This window comes from Gymnogyps californianus, chromosome 3 (genome assembly GCF_018139145.2).
Source record: "Gymnogyps californianus isolate 813 chromosome 3, ASM1813914v2, whole genome shotgun sequence".
Classification (NCBI taxonomy): Eukaryota; Metazoa; Chordata; class Aves; order Accipitriformes; family Cathartidae; genus Gymnogyps; species Gymnogyps californianus.
Window position 1 is genome coordinate 37,078,752 of NC_059473.1, and position 13,214 is coordinate 37,091,965.

The 13,214-nt window shown below is 45.5% G+C and overlaps 1 protein-coding gene across 1 annotated transcript in view; it reads right to left on the reverse strand.

Moving 5' to 3' along the window:
- VIT (vitrin) overlaps positions 1-13,214 on the reverse strand; it is a 55,573-nt gene that overhangs the window by 16,428 nt on the left and 25,931 nt on the right. Inside the window, exons 7-12 of the mRNA XM_050894069.1 lie at positions 11,017-11,097; positions 7,904-8,110; positions 7,238-7,288; positions 2,269-2,307; positions 2,112-2,168; positions 1,421-1,483 (exon numbers count right to left, since the gene is read on the reverse strand). Of these exons, the coding sequence (XP_050750026.1) occupies positions 1,421-1,483; positions 2,112-2,168; positions 2,269-2,307; positions 7,238-7,288; positions 7,904-8,110; positions 11,017-11,097 (498 nt within the window). The remainder of the gene's footprint in view (positions 1-1,420; positions 1,484-2,111; positions 2,169-2,268; positions 2,308-7,237; positions 7,289-7,903; positions 8,111-11,016; positions 11,098-13,214) is intronic.

Consider the following 13,214-nt stretch of genomic DNA (forward strand, 5'->3'; position numbering starts at 1 on the left):
CATTGGTATGGCCAAAAAATATGAGAAAGACAAACACAGATGGAAACCAGAAGGAAGAGAAGGAGACTGAAACAAGGAAGAGAGGTAGAAAAGTGAGAGAATAGAATAAATCTTAGGAGGAGGAGAGGTGTATCCATTTTAAATATGCTGCAACTAGGTCAACTACAAATTATCATTTTGATGGGGAGATTGCTGGGTAAACTTACTTGGCTGGTATTATCCAGAAGACCTACTACATAATAACGTCCTCTAACCTCAATGTCAATGACCACTTTGCTCTCTCCTGTTGCAATACTCCTCCTGTGCTTCCCAGCTCTCACCAAAGCCCTGCCCCAGGAGCACCCTCATGTGCTGCAGCCTCTCCCTCCCCAGGGGGTTTGGTTGCCCATGCTAGAAGTCAGCTCTGCTGCAGCACAGCTCTGTCACCTTGGCCCAGGCTTGAGTGCAACGGTGGAGGTGTGAGCAAGGGCTGTGTGTGAGAAAGGGCTGTGGGAAGCATCAGGGGAGGCCTCCACCTCTGCTGCTCAGAGACAGCACATAAGCGCACACCCTCGCCTTTGCTCCTTGTACCTGTGCCTAGTCTTGTACCTTTTTGTCCTGAGCCTGATCCTGACCGTGCCTTGCTGGTCTGGTGTCCTGTCTCAGTTGGTCAGACCTGCCTCATCGCTGGGGACTTGCCTGGCAACGTGGCCTGTTGGCTGGCCCTAGGTACCACCACCGGACCCGCTCTGCTTTTCTTGTTGGGGCTCTGTGGGTCTGCAGCCCTTGTTGGTGAAGGGCAGCCCTGCCTGCCTTGCTGCCACCTCAGCTCCCATCCCTTACTGCACTCTGGCTGCTCCCGGACAAAATCCGTCTCTGAGAAACTTTGCTGTCCTGTCAAGGGAGAGTTAGTGTTTGTATGTGCACCGAGCACTCTGGAGCCCTGGGAAGTTGTCGGTGGCCTTGCAGAGCGCCTGCTGATGGGGCTGCTTGCTGGTGAAGGATGGTGAATTGCACAGCCAGGGAGGAACGAAAGTACAGGTGTTGTTTCTATCCTCAGTATTAAAGGGAACATCTATGGTTGCAATCAGCCTGGAGGCTCCTGGGAACAACAGGAACAGAAGCTTTAGCTTGATTGCAGACCTGCTAGGCTGCACAGAGCTGGTTTTTTGTTTCTCATTTTGACTAACAAATAAGGCAAATTGCAAACACTGCAGTAGATATTGATTCCCATGGCCTGAAACAACAGCTCGCCAGTGACAGAGCTGTCCTTTGCTTTTCTCATTCAGGAAGCTGCTAGTTGGCATTCAGTGCATGAGGCTTGCCCTGGTCCTCCTCCAGGACACACGAAAATGATCTGCAGTACTGCTTGAAGGGCTAGTTTGGGATTGCTAAAACTATAAAAGAGAGCAGAAATTCTGCTGCTAGCAATCTTGCTCACCCAGGTGGGCTGGAGAGCCGGCAGCTCTCTGGAAGGCAGCAACAGGCTCTTGGCGCTGAATACCTGCGTGATCCGACAAAGAGGCGAGAAGTTAGATGCCAGCGGGCAAGGAGAAAGAAGCACGATTGCAAGGGATGCAGTGGCCCTGAACTGTCTTTCTGCACATGTTTTCAAACCAAATGGAAAAGGAAGATGGAAACTATGGATTTAAAAAAAAAACCTTAAAAGCTGAAAGAGGTTGGCAAAAGCAGAATAGTTTAAATGTTAGTAGGTGCTGCACAGTACAGCTATTCACTAGTGCACTGGAACAACTGGTAGTGGGTCCTGAGGTGCTGATCGTGCTCAGGGCCTGGAAACTGAAAACACGTGTCTCCTTTCAGGGTCAGGCCTTCATCCCCCAAACTTACATAGACACAAAGTTCCCCTCTCATTTTGCAACAGCAAATGTTATAAAAAACCTGTATAAATGGTTTTAGAATACTATTTTGAGAACAACTCTAAGTTTAATTATTCCTGATTCCTAAAAGTTACACAATTGTCATGCAATAACCAGTGTGATATCTGCTTTCACTGCATCCTGCTATGAACATGGTTAGGAGTGAAAAACAGTGCATTACTGCATGACTCAGTAGACGTGAGTGGTGGAACTAGCTACGGGGAGGAATTAGAGAAGAGATTGTAATGCCTTTACCTGTATTGGGTCGTAAAATATTCCTGTTACTTGCAGAGGTGGAAATGCCCCTGAATGCTTTGAAAATATTATATTTGGTTAGTACATGGAACTTAAACACAAGGTTTTCTAGTATTCTAGCAATACAAATCTACTAGTTATTATTAATTTGACATACCTGTATTCTGTCCTCTTCCTTGTGCAGCCTGAACCTGTCCTAAGTAGACATCAAAATGGAAAAGTGTGATTTATACCACGTTTGGTTCAGGACTATTGCTACCTGGCTTTTTCACTGAGTCTCATTTTATAGCTGTCAGAGTTAATGGTTCATATATAGAGAGTTTTCATTAATATACTTTCTCAGATGTTAACTATATATTTTGAGCCCGCTTAAAAAAGGATTGCCTTGCTCCGTCTGTCATATAGATTAGCCTAGTTAACATTCCCTTCAGTTATGAATATTACTTGTACAGGTCTCTGGTCTGCATTTAAAAGGGTTGTAGTTACTGCTGTGATTTGCTTTCCCTTATAACTTTCCTTCTCTCACTCACACTGGTTATCTATGTTTATTTCTATTTCAGTACCATCCGATTGTGCTGGTTGTGTGAGGAAGGTTAAAAAAAGCCCCAAACCCAAAACAACCCCCCAGACCAGCTACTACCCTTTCTGCACAGAGTGAGTGGATACAAGCAAGCAGGCAGACTGTAAATAATGAGACAATGACAAAAATAATGTGGGAGAATTCATGTGTCTGAAATGTCTTCACCACTGTCTACACAAAAGGCCTTTTCTAAGGTGATTAGGTTGTTAAACTCCCATTGTTCAAAAATACTAAAGGCTCAAAGCATTTGCAGATGAAAATCACGTCTTTAATCATGCCTTTCATTTCATTAATTATTCTTAAGAAGCTTGTTAACAAACTTATCCTTTAACAAGCCTTTATTCTTTAGTTTTCCCAGAAAGATTAATTCCAAAGCCTGATGAAGGCTGACTCCTGTGAACACTGGACAGGGGCCCGTGAGATATTATCAATAAGATATCATAAATGAGACCATTTTGAATGGTTGTCTCAGAAAACAGGAACTGCTGCTCCTTGGGAACTTGATATTGCAAAATTAGGTGACAGCAAATAGCTTGTGTTTGACCCAAACTCGAACCTTCACAGGCCACTGGAAGCCCTTTGATGGGATTTCTAGGAGCTGTCCTGAGAGACCTTGTAAATTCCAGACCCCAAAGAGATCCAGTTTAAGGAAATAACAGGCTCATCTGCCAAAACTGGCAAGGCTTTTAAACTCTCTAAGCTTGTAGGTCTGGCTCCAGGTGGACCACAGCTAGCCCAGGCTGAGTTTTCAGGCTGTGGAGGGAAAAGTCTGTCTGTGCAGCAGTGTTGTATGGGGTTGTGCAGGGCATGCTTTCCATGTGGGAGATCGGTACGTGCCAAAGAGGTGGAAGAAAATTAACTCTGAGCCTGAGAGCTCGCCTTGTTTCGGGTTTGCCACAACCGAGCCCGAATGTGTATATAACACTCTTTACAAGGTCAGTAGAAACAGAGTGCAAGAGGGTAAGAGAGAGGTTAGCTCAGTATCAGAAGTATTTTGTGCCACTTTTTAAATGAATTAACCCTACCCTCCACACCCATGTTAGCAACGTGGATTTCCCTTTCTGCTCTTTTTGACTGTGCTAGGCCTTGGGGCTGTTCCCTCTTGCTGTACCTCCCAAAGGTGTGTTACCACTGTCCCTGCAGTAAGCTGGTTTCTGCCATGCTTTTGCTGGCTGGGGCAAACACAGTGGTGGTAGAGGGGGAAAGGTTGGAATTGCACTTCTGTGGTCTGCAAGGCTCGTTCTTCCTTCGAATCTGAAATGCCAGTTAGCCTGCGGCATGTGAATGTATGTTCATTAAAGCAGAGCTCTGTGCAAGCTGGAGGCTGAGGCAGGACTAGGAGAAATCTGTAAAAAAATGGGGATGGACAGTCACCAGGTGAATCCCAAGAACTGGGTCAGAAATTAAAGCAGTGGAGTAGAGAAACCTTGGTTGGCAGCAAGTCCTGTAGTAAGCAGGGAGGTGTGGAGGCAGTAAAGGATGGGGACAGCAGAGAGAAATGCATATTGGAGTGGACCTTGCAAATGATGGGAACTGATTTGAGAAGGCAAGCAGCTACTCCGTGCACCAAACATGCCTGGCCTTCTGCAACTTGGTCAGCACCTTTGATGGGCTAAGCAGTCAGAGTTAACTTGGGGGGAAAGGCAGCATCCAAAAATAAATGCTAGCTGTTGTCCCTACTGCCAGGATGGAGCCCTTACCCAGTGCTTCCTGAAGGTATGAGCCCTGGTGGTCTGGCGCTGCTGGATAAGAGCTTTCAATCCTTTCTCTGGCACTTACACTACTGTTGTCTCCCCAGTCTTTTGTCTTTTTAATTTTTTTTTTCTTTTTCTTTTTTCTTTTTACTACTATAGTAAGTTGCAGCTGGGGATGAAAGCAGTGTAGTGTACAGTGGTAGGCAGCGCCCAGCTTCGAGTCCCTGTCTGAAAAGAGATGCAATCACTGAACTGAGCTGGGCACAGAGTGCAGGGCAGCGCCTTGCCTGAGAATGCCCAGGCACTCACAGCCTGATGCTTGGTTGCCAGCCCAGTGCCTCAGCGTGGCACCGAGGATTGTGACATGGCTTATGATTGTGGTGTTCACAGAAGCACTGGATTTATTCCCAATCCTCATCTAGGGCCCAAGCAGCTGTGCAAGAAAGGATTGCTTGAAGAGCTGGGATGGGAGAGGGCAAGTGAGTTAGTGGCCCTTGGGAGTGTGCTTGGTTAACTGCTGTTGGAAAAAGGCAAAAGCCATCATTGTACCAGAGCGTGGCTGAACTTAAAGTTGTGCCCAGAGCAGGAGAGAGTTTGCATCCACTTTCAAGGCCCACTGCCATTGCTGCTTCCCCCTCAGGACTGTCCTTTACTGCATACTGCACTGGTGAAGTGCTGTACTTGCTGGTAGGGCAGATAGGAATAAGCTGTCAAATGTCATGGTAGCCACATCAGTGGTTTTTCATTTAGCAGTTTTGCCACATCAAGTCTTTAAAGTAGGGGTCCTGCGATGGAGCAGAGTCTCAGATAGTTTTCCTATAGTTTTCTGTATCTTTGACAAACAGAAGATAAAGGGGAAAGAACAGCAAGAGCTAGGACGGAGGAGTTTTGCCCCTGCTCTAATGCTCTAATCTGCAAGTCCTGTTTTTGTTTTGCCCCTGTGAACTTTTGCCAGTACCAGTGGCTGGAAATGGCAACGCTGGAGCTAACAGCAGCCACAGCGGTGCTCATTCTGACTGTGCTCTATTTCAAGGCTATTTACTTTTGAGGCGTCTTTTGCAGGCAAACTACCATGTCCTGTGAGAGGGAGATCTGTGAGTCCCTGTGAGCCAAGACAGACAGGAGAACATTTGATTCTGTCCGGTCAAGCCAAACTCTGGTTAAGACCAATGGCATCATCAGAAACTCTGGCCTGAATAATAGGATTGAGTCCTAAAGGCTCCTCAGATAGAGAAGACTGATAAACTGCTTTGTGTACGGCCATCGCTTCAAAACTTTGTTTGTACTTTCTGTATTTTTTTTTAGCCAGTTCTTCTCTTTTAGAATCAAGAAGAGATCAGGAGAATTCAGGAAGCCAGATACAGAGTACAGACATGCTGGACATGGTCCTAGAAATGAAGTTTGTGAAATCAGAAGTAGGTCTGCACCACTCCTCCAGCTCACAATAACCTGTTCCTAAGTCTGATCACCTTAATCTTTTGGGAGTTAATTTATGTTTAGAACTTCAGTAAAGAAAATTGTGAAGAAAGATGGATCCAAATTGCAATGAAGTGACCATTGAAAGACTTGAAAAAGTGAGTGCTTTTTTATTTTTGTTTTTTCATTTTTTGACTAAAGGTTTGGTCTTATTAAAGACAAATACAACCTTCCCACTGATTTCAGTGTTGCCAGAACTTTACCCTCAACATGCACCTCTCACTGACTGGGGAACCTCAAACAGGGTTTCCTAATTGCTAGTAAAGACAATAACGGCCTCTTCTGTGCTCAGCCTGTGGGAATAGGAAATAGAAAAGAAAGCAACAAGCATGACCAGGTTTACAGGCACATTAGGTACCGAATGATGCAGATTCCCACTGAATTTAAGCCCCTTTGAATTGTGTTGGCACTTCTGTAAATCCTGCCATACACATACCTGCACATTTGATTTGGTAAGATTAACCCCTCCAGCCCCTGCCCTTATTCTGGGCTCGCAGCTAAATTTGACTTAATGATGCTTTCCCTCAAGACCTGAATTGCCCAAAAGATACCTGCCCTGCCATGTGCTTGGCTCTGAATTACTTGGCAGCAGGGATGGCCGCATTTACATGTGTGAGAGCAAAGCGGAGCTCAAGGCACTCAGAAATAGCGACAGAGCATAAAACCTAATGATGGCCCAGATCCCTTTTCACTCAAAAGCAATCATATCCCTATGCTCAGAAACCTGCAAACAGTTGAAAATATTCTCCGTTTTTTGACTGCACAGCTGGGTAATTACACATCGTATGGGAAAACACCTCTAAATACTTGCATTGCAGGCTATGGGCTGGAATGGGAGCAGGCTTCTGGATCAAGATGCAGAGCTCTCAGCAGCCGCCACTCTGCTGTCAATAACATGAGTGGCATGCCAGGAATAACATCACATTTATGCCAGGCTCAGAACCACAGCCTGAGGTTTTCGAAAGAGCATTGGTTTAACGTAAGTCGGCATTTCAGAGCTCTCAGCCCTAAGTTTAGATGGCTATGCAGCCCTCTGCATCACGTATCTTACAACTAAATCAAGTCTCCCTTTGAGAGAGTAAGACAGAAGGAAGCAATAGGAAAACACGATTCAAACAGCACAAGCTTTGTCTCAAGTGTTGCGAAACCCAGCATTTGTCAAGGCTGAAATGCGCAGTTATTCACTAGAAAGGCTTCCCCAGAGCTGTGGGTGATCAGCATCTCTGACATTAAGGCCAAGCATCTGGTTTTCAGTTTAAATCCAGACTTGGATTCAGTCATTGAGTTTGCTGAGGCTTGAAAGGTTATTGAATCATTGTTGCCTTAAAATATACTGTACTGCATGCCTTGTGGCATACTTACTTCACCATACTTACTTGATGCTGCAGCTACCACAGATGAGTATGCTGGGTGGACACTGCTAGAACCTAAAAATAAGAGATTTTAATTTTCAGCTATTGAACCAAAACCCCAATGTTAATGAATAAGAATAAACGGAGAAGGAAAGATTAAGGAAAACCAGGTGTGCAAAATTCATATGAGAATTCCTTCGCAGTGTTTTAATCTCTAAAATCCAAAAGCTGTTACAAAAAATATATTACAACTTTCATTTATTGAAAGTTATCACAAAATTAATTGTAAAATGAGTCTTGACCTATTTGTTGAACTCTCAGTCCAGACATGTGAATCAAAGAACTATTTGTTGACTCCTATACCTGAAAATCATGACAGCATTTGGGGATGGAGAGCTTACTCCCACATGAATCAGTTTATATGACAGTATGTTATATGTAAAGATTAGCCATAATTTTACTGCAGATGAACTCTCATTTCAGAGAATCTACACATGTTTGCGTTTAGGTGATACACACTAATTTTCTATGTATCTCGAAGGCACAACTCTAACTCCTAATATTTCTACATTGAATTACTGAACTAATGATCCACTAAATCATGTTATATTCAGCTGCATGTCTTGTTCCTTAAATTTTAGGAAAGCTGTAGGTCGGGAGGAAAGCAATGCAAACATCTGTGCTACTGACCTATATCTCTGACCCTATGCAGTCCAGGTCTAGTCTTGGCTGCAGCTGCAACTGTTGTGGTTCTGGTTGTTGCAGGTGTTGTGGTTGGCTTTGGCGTTGTGGTGGAAGGATCCGTCATCATGGTCGTTGGTGTTGGGGTTGTGGTGGCCGTTTGTGTAGCTGGTGTTGGCACCGGAGATGTCTGATACCCTTTGTGGACTGTGTCCCCTGTAGAAGCATTGACACCATCACTGCAGCTGGATGTGTGACGCGCATGGAAGCATTATTAATAGCACCCACTGTTTAAGGCAACCCAGACACTGTTGTTCTGCTCAGGATATCTACAAGTATCCTCATCTGTGGCGCCATTAGTGCCTTTGTTGCTGTGTGGATGTGTAGCACAGGTGGTTGTGTGACACAGTATTGCACCGCTCTCCGGAGGGTGCTGACAACAGCCTGTTGCAGCCTTAGTGTTTCCCCTACACTTTTCTGCTTTAGCCAGGAACACCAATCAGCCTGACAGACGTCTCAGACCTATGAAATGATTCAGCCAGCCAGTTGCAGTTTCTGTTTTGCCATCATCTTTTCTCAGTGTAATTAAGCAGTTAGAAAGTCCATATAAATGGAAATCAACTGACATCTGGTAATAAAAGATGGCCATTCTGAGTCACAGACCAGAATAAAATACGTGTTGCCCACCACAGCACTCGAATGCTTTTGGCAGAAAGACAACTTTTAGGTAACGCTGTGTGTTGGGTTTGTGTAGTGGGGGAAGGGCTACAGGGGTGGCTCCTGTGAGAAGCTGCTAGAAGCTTCCCTGGCTCCAAACTCGGTCCCGCCTCTGGCAAAGGCTGAGCCAGTCAGCAATGGGAAGATGCTGCTAGAAGCTTCTCTGGCTCCAAGTCGGACCCGCCTCTGGCCAAGGCCGAGCCCATCAGCAATGGCGGTAGCGCCTCTGTGACAGCATATTTAAGAAGGGGAAAAAGACTCCTGAGGGAGAGAGTAAAAAGGAGGAGGAAGAAGAAGTTGTTACAGGGGACAGAAACAAGTGTCATTTCACTTGCTAGAAGAAGAAGAGGAGGAGGAGAGGAAGAAGAAGATGGAAGAAGAAGAGGAGCTACAGTGAGGAGAGGAGTGAGATGTGAGAGAAACAGCCATGCAGACACCGAGGTCAGTGAAGGAGAGGGAGGAGGTGCGTTGGAGCAGGGATTCCCCTGCAGCCCATGGTGAGCCGGCAGGCTGTCCCCCTGCAGACCATGGAGGTTAATGGTGGAGCAGGGATTCCCCTGCAGCCTGTGGAGGACCCCACGCTGGAGCAGGTGGCTGGGCCTGGAGAAGGCCATAACTCTGTGGGAAAGCCCACGCTGGAGCAGTTTGTGGAGGACTGCAGCCCGTGGAAAGGACTCGCGTTGGAGAAACTCATGGAGGGCTGACCCCCGTGGGAGGGACCCCATGCTGGAGCAGGGGAAGAGTGTGAGGAGTCCTCCCCCTGAGGAGGAAGGAGCGGCAGAGACAATGTGGGATGAACTGACCACAACCCCCATTCCTGCCCCCCTGCACTGCCAGGGGGGAGGAGGTATTGGGAGCAAAGCTGAGCCCAGGAAGAAGGGAGGGGTGGGGGGAAGGTGTGTTTTTAAGATATGGTTCTATTTCTCAGCATCCTACTCGGATTTGGTTGTTAACAAATTAAATTGGTTTATTTTTCCCCAAAATCGAGTCTGTTTTGCCTGGGACCCTAAGTGGTGAGTGATCCCTCCCTGTCCTTGTCTCAACCCTATGAGATTTTTGTTGTATTTTCTCCTCCCCATCCCGCCAGGGGGAAGGAGTGATCGAGCGGCTCCGTGGTGCTTTGTTGCCAGCTGGGCCTAAACCACGACACGGTGATTCAGGGAGCAGGTCAGAGCTGGAGCAGGGACCGTTAGGGCTTTGACTGAGGGGAGCGGGGGAGAACACCACCTGGGACATGCTGATTTCATCTAACTTTGACTCATCTCACAGTTGCTACTACTTTTAAAACGTATCATCTGTTGTGAGAACAGAGACAATTCTAGTTGCAAAATTTGCATCCTAAATATCCTTACATGAAATTGTTAACATGCTTACAGTTCTTTCAAGTCATCGTCTCAAAAAAGATCCTTCACCATTATCTTCTCCATCTATCTACAAAAAACTGCCCTAAAATATATTCCATGTTCACTTCAGTCTTTTTCCTGTCCTCCCTGCCCGTAGCCCTGGGGATGGCCTGACACACTGTGTACACTGAAAGGGAATGGTGTGCAGTCCATTCATTGCTGCACAGCACAAGCTTGTATTTTATTGCTGGATGTCCTCCTTTTGGAAAGCATCGTCATGAAAGTGTCTGGTGGATTAATTACCACCTAATGCTAGCCAGTGAAAAACTCAGATCTCAGACAGTTTTAATGGGATAATGCTGAAAGAGACCTCAGAAGAAAAACAAAACAACTCAGCTGAAAAAATCAGTATGAATGGCTCTCTTTGGGCTGAACGGTGCCCTGCTCCACGCTGCTGCGCTAGAAGAAAGAAGACAGAGGGCACAGTGAGTCTCCTCCTGCGATCTGGCGCTGCTGGAGCAGGGAGCAGGCACATCGGCCAGCTTTATACCCCAGGCTGCAAGGAGCAAGGAAGCTGAGAGCTAACAGTATTAGCAGAAAACCCAAGGAAGCAGCAGCATAGTAAAAACAGAGAAAAGATATTGCCTTGGTACGTGATGACTGGGTTTCTGGTGGAGCCTTTAACACAAGAGGAGGGCTCTCGAGGGCTAGCTGTTCCCAGTGCTCCTGTGGGCAGGGTGCCCATCTCCCTCATGGTATCTTCAAAGGGTTTGCAGGGCACACGCCCTGCATAGGAAATTGCCGAGAGCCGTAATGCAGGCTTTTGAATTTCATGACACCTGAACTCACCCAAAGCACAGGCAGAAATTAAACTGAGAGGGTGCCCTCTCTTCTCTGAATTGGCACGTGCCCTTCAAGCACCGTTGCAGGTGCTCACATAATGGGGTTGGTTTGGTGGGAAAGAGGCTGTAGAGAGATGGCTGGATGAGGGAGGTAAAGCTGTTTAGGCAGTTTAGACTGGGATGGATACTGTAAAAGAGCACAGAGATCCCCAGTTCATACCTTGTTCTGATGCTTTTTCTGATGCATTAGTGGTATCTGCACTCTTTGTAGCTTTTAGGTCTTGATCTGGCTTTTTAGGCTCTGAAGCAAAATTAAGCACATTAGGAAAGACAGCTCTGGAAGAAAATAATTTTAAGTCTCCTATTTAGAGATTACGCGTTCCCCAAAGGAAGGCATCCCATCACCTGGCATTAGGTAGGTCAGTCAGTCTAACCAGAGCTTTCTCACCAAGCGAGAAAAAGTGATGGCTGGGTGCCTCTAGAGAGTAGTCACCCCATATTTTTGGTGCCAAATTTAGGCATTTTTACTGCCCAAAAGCTCCTGCCAATGTTAATAGAGTTTCTGAAGTGAGCAATAAATATGGGTTTTTACCACAAATAAACCAATACTCATAAGATTAATGCATCATGTTGTTGATTTTTCCTCTGAGTAGCAGCGCGTCCTGAGAATCAGGGTCATGGTGTGTGTAGGGTGTTTGGGGAACACCAGCTAACATGCAATATTTCAGTCACTAATTCATGTTCAGATGTAGTTCTTTCTTGCCTGACATTGTCAGATCATCATGGGGCCAAATCCTGAATGCCACGGACTGGCTTAGAAGGAAAAGGGAGATATTTTTGGTCCTTTTTTCTTCTAAGACCCAAAGTCGTCAAAGTACTTGGAACATTTATTACAGTTCATTTACTGCTACCCTGCAAAAGAATCTGCCTGTGCTTTTATGTCTGACTGAGTACTGGAGGATTTTGATCTGTTTTTTTTCTCTTCGCTAGTTATTTTGGCAGCATTGACCTATTTGCGAAATGACTCCAGGGTTAATGGTTTCCTATAAATTTGTATTATTTTTTAAAACAACATCTTTTGATTGTTTTTACCAGCTGTGAATAGTTACAATTTTGGGAAGGTTTTTCTTGCTGTGCCCAGCATTTGGGAAGCACTGTAACCACCAGCAACATTTAAAGAAATGTCAGGCACTATGAACCTCTGGCATCCGGGCGATGAGGACCAAAATGGCATCTCTGACAGATGATCAGGTGTGAAGCAGGATTTTTCGCTAATCTGGCAGCAAGTGAGTGTAATCCTCAAAGGACTGCCTTTACCTCCTACAGATAATGGGTTTAAGTATCCAAGTGAACCATGTGGTCTCTATGATTTAAATCAGAAGAAAAAGGTAGCTTTTTTAAAATTAAAAAAGAAGTAGGAAATCCTCTATCACAAGATGGCCCCAGCACCATATTACAGAGATTTTTATCTTAAGAACAGGCTGTTTCTAACAGGCTACAGCTGAGATGGCTGGGCTGAGGTGGCAGGGCTAAGGAGGGCTGACAGGGCCAAGCAGGGCTTGGGGAAGATGGATTGTGACCATCAGATCTCTTTGCTACCTGTGGGTCAGGGCTGGGCAAAGCAAGGCAGTGGCATCCTCAAGCACTGGGTTTGATGTAACAGTTATTATTTGCTCCTTTGATCATCCTGAGTTTTCTCTGGGTGAATGCACAGTCTTTGTTGCTAGGATCTTAACATTTTCATTCACACTGTTTGATTCAAGAACAAAGTGAAGGAAGCCGCTTGTGTCTGCTGCGGGAACAGGCTCCTGGTATTTTGTGTGACTGAGACATGGCTTGACGATGCTCCCCCTTTCTGCACTGATTCTCACATAATGTGGGCTTTAGCACTGGTGGAAGAAATTGTTGCTTGCAGCCTGCTGAGCTCAACCCTGGCTGTGATTGTCCTTGGTCTGGTGTGAGACGTTTGGGCTGATACTTCAAGTGTGGGTGCATTTGGGAATGATGAGATGTCTTTTTAGTAAACGTTTCTTAGAAAAAGCCAAGATTTCTAAGGTATTGCCTCCCTTCTAGCAGTGCATAATATTTGGGTCAGTAATTTCTGTGTACCTGGTCAAGTTATATACAAATCTCTACCTATTTGATTGTAAATGTAAAGGTATTGCAAACTAAAGGCATGGCTTTGAGTGATGCATATTCAGTCTGAACAACTACAGCTTTCAAATTTAAATTTGCCTTTGTGCAAGTAAAAGCCTAAAGATGAGGAAAGAGCTCTGTACTTTGCTTCCAAGGACCAAAAAATAATGTACAGGAGAAGAGCAGGACTCCAAGTAACCTTTGTGTGGCCTTGGATGGATGCACTCACTGATAGGCATTTGGGTTCATGGAGAAGATACAGCACATTTTGTTATACCACAG